The sequence below is a fragment of the Pseudorasbora parva genome, chromosome 10 (genome assembly GCF_024679245.1).
Source record: "Pseudorasbora parva isolate DD20220531a chromosome 10, ASM2467924v1, whole genome shotgun sequence".
Lineage (NCBI taxonomy): Eukaryota > Metazoa > Chordata > Actinopteri > Cypriniformes > Gobionidae > Pseudorasbora > Pseudorasbora parva.
In genome coordinates, this window is record NC_090181.1 from 27,600,146 (window position 1) to 27,608,773 (window position 8,628).

An 8,628-nucleotide genomic window follows, 5' to 3' on the forward strand; every position below is an offset into this window, starting at 1 on the left:
ATTGATAGTGGATAATAATATATAATGAACTGACGATAACAAGGTCGCGCTGTTGACACTCGTGCAGCCTCTAGAGAAGACATTACAACACTTGACCCGTTTTCCTGAATACCACCACGACTGAAAATGACACTGACTTCATATGACAGTTCATAGCAAAACAATTAATTAACATTCACTTAAATTAACATTCCCTTAAAGTCACTTACATTTAAGAAGCAATATTTAATGTTTTGTTCTATTTCAGCAGTGAAAATCATTCACAGCAGAACCGCAACAAGTCACAGCAACATGTGTGTTACTGAACGATTCAGCGTTTGAATGAATCGTTTGAATGAACGACTCAATGACTCACTCATTAAAACGGCCACCTGCTACCACCTACTGGAGGTTTGGTTTGATGTTTAAACATTATTGGTCTATCCAAAAATACAAATTTCAAAACATTATTTAATGCAAATTAAATTTTTCAGTGTAAATTATTTAATGTGATTGGTAACAGCCCTTATAGTGTCTTATTTTAAATTAATGTATAGATCAAATTTTACAATATAAAATGAAACCTGAAGCATAGCCTATATTTAATAAGATTAGAGGGGAAATGCCCTTTATATAAAGTAAAAAATAATAATTAAAAAATTCACAAATATGCAGATTTAAATATGTCAAAGCTGATTGAATACTGGTCAGCATATTGCTTCAGAATAAATTATATTTAAAACACACACACACACACAAAATATCAAACTTTTTTCCGGACAAGCACATGAACATGCTTAATGTCAAGCCCTGTATCCATTATAAAAAATAATCCAGAAGGCTCCGGGGGGTTAATTAAGGCTTCTGGCGGACCGCCCTCAATTTACGAAATAAGTAATGCCTCTCGAAGTTCAAAAGGTTTACGCCACGTCCGACGTCATCGTCGCGGCAATTACGTTTTTTTTTTGCACCATGTCCGATGCCGTCGCTGCGCCAGTTGCGTTTTTCTTCCCCTCTACAGCCGACGACATCGCCGTGCCAGTTACACTTTTTCCATAACTTTAATACGGAAGGCCGTCGCGCCAGAAGCTACATATTTTACATTATAACTTTTTACATTACAAACCCATCGATTCACATCAGAATGTCTTTATTAACCCCCCTGGAGCCATGTGGATTACTTTTACAATGGATGGATGCACTTTTTTCTGGGCTTAAAAATTTAGACTGCCATTCACTGCCATTTATAATGCTTTAGATTTTTTTTAAATATAACTCCGATTGTATTCGTCTGGAATACACCTAGTATGGCTTGAGGGTGAGTAAATCATGAGGTAATTTTCCTTTTTGGGTGAACTTACCCTTTAATAGTTATTTATTTTACCTGTATCGATTCAAACTCACATTTAATAATTTTCAAGGAGTTTCATGAAACTTATCTGTATCTGATGGCGATCTGAGAGAGACCATGCAGTGAAGCGAGATGTAGTTTCATCCGATCCGTAAACCAGTTCAGTTTCTTGTCAAGGAGCAATAGATAAAAACATTTAAAAAAAAAAAAAACATTTTATAGGCTTATTGACAACATGTTGCAATGTTTACACTGTACAATGACTCAATGTGATTTAATTAGGGCTGAATACTTCACATTTCACAATTTGATATTATTTAAATTCATAAAGTTAATATTTACCAGAAATTGCAGCAAATATAGTGAAACGGCTGTCCACCATTCGAACAAATAGACGGCGCGAGTTGTTGAGAGCTCCATGAACCCCGCGAGGTAAAAGCGTGTAACGTTAGGAACTCTGTATTTCAACGGCTCTGGGAGCACAACACACACACACACACACACACACACACACACACACACACACACACACACACACACACACACACAAATATAATTATAAAACAATATAATGTCATAAATACACTTTATAGCTGAGGTTAAACACGTAACTTACTTTGTGTTATCTTGGTTAAAAGTAAACTCCATGTCTGCACTGCACGGTGAGTCATATCCCCTGAGAGAAAAATTTTGGCTCGTTTAAACGCGCACAGCATATAAGTTACATATTGGTATAAATCAATAAATTATGAAAAACAAATGGTAAATGAGATAAAACACTTACTTTATAATATTTCCCTGTAAAAAAGTTCTCTCGCCTCAGTCGCCTGTTTCTATCCTCCGCTCTGCACCGCGAGTCAAAGAAGATATCTCTAAGTTTAGGTGCGCACGGACACACACACACACACACACACACACACACACACACACACACACACACACACACACACACACACACACACACACACACACACACACACACACACACACATACCATCCTACCACAATATAATGTTATAAACTTCATAATGTTAATGAGATAAAACACTATGCTGGTGTAAACACTACTCATTTGCTCAGCATTGCGATTGAAGGGAAATGGCGTCTGGTGGTCTGTCAGTCGGTGGGGGAGGGGATACGGGGGCGCGCGCATACAGCACGTGCATTTCCTGGATGTACATAATTATCCTCTCCGCCAGATGGCGCTGTTTTCCCTAGCCGTGTTAATACAAAAACTCTACTCATTGACTCCTTGAATTAAGACTTGGTTTATATGGTGTGGAATGGTACGTATTAAATACGGTAAGTTAAATAAATTTGCTCATATCTATATAATTAGAGAGTTGTATATAAATCAGCTGCACATAGTAGATTAAGTATAGTTTACTATAGTTAAATAAATAGACTAAAGTATAATTGGAGTAAAATCCAGAACAGTTCAACTTATGTTTTTAAGTTAAAACAACAATTATACTTGTTCATTCAACAGAAAATCTTGTTTAGTTATTTCAACATATGTTTTTGAGTTAAAACAACAATTATACTTGTTCACTTAACTTTCAGTCTAGTTGAGGACAAGAAAACTTAAAATGCCTTGTTGTCTGGACAATCTAGTTATCTCTACTGAAAAAATTTTGTTGAAATAACAAAATCGCAAAAAATTTTTTTACAGTGTACAGTGCAAGAGAGGTTTCGTGCGTGGTTTTGCTTTCGGTAACTCACAGTGACTGAGATATGAGCTGTGTGTTAAAAGTTTAGATCCAGTGACAGTCACTGCTCTCCACCAAAGCGGCTCCTGACAGTTTTGTGTTTCAATGCCGCGTCATGCGCAAAACACTACAAAAGACATAACGTGAGTGCAACTGTTAAAGGGTCCAGCCAGTGCTTGTTTACAGTGAATATTCTCTGTTGGTTAATAAAGCTTTGACGGATAAACTCTCGGCTCAATTGGTCTCTTGTGTCAAAATTGATAAGACTTTTTTGTTGTGTGGACGTCGCACTCTTTGATATTACTTTGGTCACTGTGGCTATGGTTACTGGAAAGAGAATACAGGCTTGACTCCTGTTGCACATTCATACAGACAGTATGCACTACTGTAAGTTAACGGGACATTTCGAGACTCACACCTGTAAGTAAATGTGGTTGTCAATCCCAAAAACTGACAGTGTGAACAGCCTTTGTAAAGAGAAAACCCACACCTATAAAAATGAACACGTAATAAGCATGCGCATGACTCCTCGTATTTCACAAATTCACGTTTTTGTTGTTTACGCACATTTGTTGTTGCGTTTTCATCCCCCTCAAAACTCTTAAAAAAGTTTTCCTTTTTAGTTCACGAGTTCACACTTAAAGATCATTTATGAAGAGTAGATTTAAATGCGTATTTGGCGTGCTGTCCGGGGGAAGGGCTTCGAGCTCTGAATTTGGCCCAAACCCAGAGTACCCTCATGTATGTAAGTGTGATTAGGACTAAAAATGTGAAGGGATGCTAACAAACTGTTAATGAACTTACCTGTGTGTGTGTGTGTTTATATATATATATATATATATATATATATATATATATATATATATATATATATATATATATATATATATATATATATATATATATATATACCTCTTATTGCTGATTAGCTGAGTTCTCTCCACTTGTGTCAATTATCTGAAAGTGCTTCCTCCCGAACCTTGTTAATAAAACATAATTTGAAAATGGTGTTGTGTAAACGACCCCTCAAACTGCCAATTTATTTCTCAAAATTTCATATTTACTTATCATAACCCTGACTTTATAGTTCATAATTGCAAATGAATTTCTTAGAATTGCAACTTTCTCATAATTGGGACTTAATATCTCAAATTTGTGAGTTAATTTCTCACAGTTTAGGCTGCATGTCTTACAATTTCAATTTATTTGCACGATTGTGGTTTTGTTTATTGTAGTTATTACTTTAAATCTCACAATTATTTTTATTTTTTATCTAATTTACCTGGATAGTTTTTTCTATGGAAGTGGGATTCCATAGACACCACCTTTGTGTGCAGCAAGTGAAACTCAAGGATATAATGCCTAGATGGATATATCCCACACAGATCCATGTCTGGCTTCTCTCAGATGCCTCGTGTCAAAAACTGTTCATTAATGTCATGTATTCCTCCGAAATCACATTCCGTGGAGAATTGCTGTTGACACTCGATTAACAGCTGCTGCCAAATGTACCAGCGGTACTGAACACATTAATATCAACTCTATGTTCTAAATTAAAAATAAAGAACAGAAAAGTGTATTGGATACATATCTGCTCTTTTACGAGCTTCAGATGTTTATAATCAGATCTCGGTACTGCACAACATGTTTTGTAGGGCCAAGATCTAAAAAATAGTTGTTCTCAGCAACATGCAGGCACGTTATTAAATCTATTTCTACATTCAAGCTGGTGTGTGTGTGTTCTTGTGGCTTTTGTGAAATATTATCTGGTGTTTCTTCATTAAATTCTGAATATAGCTTTCACAGTGTCTACCAGGGCATTCGCTATATACTTTCAAACAGATTATGGTTTACAGTTTCAGCTTAACCTCAATTAGAGCACTGGACATTTGAGAGGTTTCTGCGCTCGAGTCATCCAGCACAATGCTAAGAAACAGCAACATGAACTTCAGAGCAGGGCTCAAGAATTTGGCGCCATTTGTGGAATTGGTGTCTGCTTGGGTCGAGGAGTGGAACAGCCCTGTGATTATTGGGCTTATCAATTATAGCACCAAGGACGCTGAACTCCTACCCGACTCTATGCAATTTCTAAGAGCGTGGCGTATTGGATTCCAGCTGGCTGTTTTGATTAGTAAGTGTCCGTTTTTGTGTAAAGCAAAGACTTCCTGTTGCGCAGGGGAAACAATAGCCCTCCCATGTCTGCCTGAACCCCATGGCTACTTTAATAAAAACATCTTTCCCAGTTGGCTTAAAAGGTGGGGGAGACGTGGTGTTTTCAGACAGTGCACAAAGACAGTCTTGTAACACCCGAGTATCGCTGCATACTGTTCTGCTTTCTGTCAGATCTTCGCACTCTTGAGAAAGATGTGTTTTTAACCCCCCACTCAGGTTGTGCGTAGTGAGTCAAGTATCTGCTACATTGATCGATTCACATGCACATGTAAGAGGGGCCTTAGTTTAACATCTAGGATTGTGGACTTGCGCTCAAAATTCTTTTCAGAGGGGAAATAGCTATTAAAAAGCAGCCTGGGGTGGGTTTGCATTTCCTCTCTGCGTTAACACTCCATAAAGCTGATCCATGAAAAAAAGTCACAGCATAACCCAGGATTCAGTGTGACCTCACTTTTTTTGTTGAAGGAGAAATTAATAAATGAAATAACCAAAACAACCCATGAACTGTGGTTTATCATTTAACCACATTTAAAATTAACCACCCCGCCATTCCAGGCTTTAAGCACACTTTAACTATGGAAACTGTATTTTTTAAGTGTGGTATGACCTCTAATAAACCTTTTTTCTGGTTCTTTCTTAAGATATATAGAATAGGATAGGGTATGATATATGCAATAAAAACACCTGAGTTTTGAAGCATAATAGATTGTCACAGCAAATTTTTTGGCCCACTAATATTGCAATTCATAAATACATTTTCAGGACATGACCAAGATGGCCATAGAAACTGGAACATTAGTTCATTTTAAAATGAAAATTGCCCCATGATTTACTCACCCACCTCAAGCAGTGGTATATAACTTTATTCTGACAAACACAAACTGATAAATATTCTGACGCTTCCAAGCTTTATAATGGCAGGGAGTCCATTGAGTTTTTTCAAAATCAAAAAAGTGCATCCATTCATCATAAACTCCACATGGTTCAGGGTATTAATAAAGGCCTTCGGAAGTTGATCGATCGAGTTTTGTAAGAAAAATATCCATATTTAAACATGATAAAACTTTGAAGCATCAGTAGATTTATTAACTCATAATAAATTAATATAATATTTCACCTGAAAGAAGAAAGTCATATACAACTATGATGGCTTGAGGGTGAGTAAATGGGGTCATTTTCATTTTAAAGTGAGCTACTCCTTTAAGGCCTGGTTTCACAGACAGGGTTTAGATTAAGCCAGGATTATGGATTAATTAAATAGGACAGCTTTTATAAACATGCATTTAAGAACTGGTGTGTATCTTGCAAGAAAACTGGCACTGACTTATTTTAAAATATGTCAGTGCAAGTAACTTTCAGTTAAGATATAGCTCAAATCTGCATATTAGTCTGGGATAGGCTTAAACCTTATTTGTGAAACTAGGTTTATTTATGTGACTGGAGATCTAGTTTTAGATCTAAAACCATAACATGTTGAAAGAAACAGATTCTAATGTCATGCAGGTTAATTTGATCTTCTGTAACTTCAGAATAGCTTATTTTAAAATGTACAGTAATTGGTAAAGGGATCAAACAAGAACAAGAAGCAAATGGACTGATTTTAATATAATTTGTCAAAAAAATCCTATATATATATATATATATATATATATATATATATATATATATATATATATATATATATATATATATATATATATATATATATATATATATATATATATATATATATATATATACACACACACACGTGATTTTTAAAAAATTAATTCGTAAGATTTTTAAGTTATTATGATATCAGATAAAGAAATTCATTTAAACATGGATCAACTCTGCTCAATCATTGAAACCATACCTCTGTAGATGTACCACTCTTGCTCTTGATGTGATTTGCTCTGCGTCTTTTAGCAGGGAACCCCTTCACCAACAGAAGACAAAATGTCAAGAAAACTGCCCACCGTAAAGCTTGGCTTCGAATCAGCATGACTTCGTAGAAATAACAATAAAGAGTTTTTACAATGTTTTCCAATTATGCACCACTTTTGATATTTCACTTTGAACTGCACTCAGCCCTCTTTAGTTCACGTGTGTCTCTTTCTTTTTCTCTATGACCATCACTCATATAAAACCAATCCATTTAAAACGTCAGAAAGGCATTAAATGAGCAACAGAACAGCCTTCAAGAGTCATGTCCGCGTGTCCCTCAGATCCTCTGACACTGAGAGGTTCTTGGTTTCAAAATGCATTTCAGCAGTTCGCAAACTTTAATATTCCTCTCGGAGTTCTGAAGATGATCTTCCATGAGTAGTGAGTTCGCATATAGCCAGTAGATATATATATAAATATGAAGAACAATCTTTGAGTATGATTCTGCAGTGGATAGCTCCTCAATCAGGCGTCTCGCAATGCGCACTGAACAACTGAAGCTTGACTCGCAACCCCTAAATGCAGGTCTATGATGCGCTCCTGACTCCTGCACACAGAGGTCTACACCTCATGCAGGTACTGTGGTGAAGGAGCTTCAGTAATCCACTGGCTGGAAGAGACATTCATCTACCTCCGCTCGTGTGACGTCTCTGGAGGAGGGGTTCGTAAAACCCCACTGTGACTGACTGACTGACTGAATGAGTGACTGAATGAATGACGCGGTGCGCGTGGGGTATAAAATCCTTACGAGACAAGAAAAATTACAGGTTTCGGAGCAGGCTATTTAAGACATTATGCTTGATATACATATATAAATATTATTCGGCACACTGAAAAATTAGTAAAAAAAAATAAATAAATAAAAAAATAATAATAATAATATATATAATTTTCTAGTGACTGATCGCATCTAAATTTTTCAGTTGGCCGAATTGAATTTCTGTGAATTGATGCAATTTAACAGAAACTACATTTGGCCAATTTTATTTATTATTATTTTTCATATTATATATATATATATATATATATATATATATATATATATATATATATATATATATATATATATATATTGTTAGGGGTTAACAGCTTATGACCCAGGACCAGTAGTGAAGAAATGCTTATGTCCTGTCTGATTCCTGACTCTGGAATCAGAGTCAGGATTCCAATTAAATAAAAGAAAAATTTACTTAAGAATAGTTTGCAGTTTCAAAAGCAGAAGCCAGCTTCAAGTCTCACAAGGAGTTCGTAGGCCGCGCTCCCTCTCTCACCGTCTCGTTGCCTCGCCCTATCGTACATACAATTGTCCCAACAGTTATACCGTTTTCAAGGTCTTATCCACGTCATTACTGCGATGTGGATGGTTCTGATTGGCTCAGAGACAATGCACAGTCATGGTAAATTTCCACTCGAGTCAGTTAATCTGATGCACGTTTACACTGACGTGTCACTTGTTGATGCTTTCACCCCAGAATCAGGCCCGTAGTGACC

At 36.2% G+C, this 8,628-nt stretch overlaps 1 protein-coding gene across 1 annotated transcript in view; it reads right to left on the reverse strand.

Annotated features, from left to right (window-relative positions):
- ism2a (isthmin 2a) overlaps positions 1-7,750 on the reverse strand; it is a 44,940-nt gene extending 37,190 nt beyond the window's left edge. Inside the window, exon 1 of the mRNA XM_067455741.1 lies at positions 7,067-7,750. Coding sequence (XP_067311842.1) covers positions 7,067-7,195 — 129 coding nt within the window. The 5' untranslated portion in view covers positions 7,196-7,750. The remainder of the gene's footprint in view (positions 1-7,066) is intronic.
- Between the last annotated feature and the right edge of the window lie 878 nt (positions 7,751-8,628).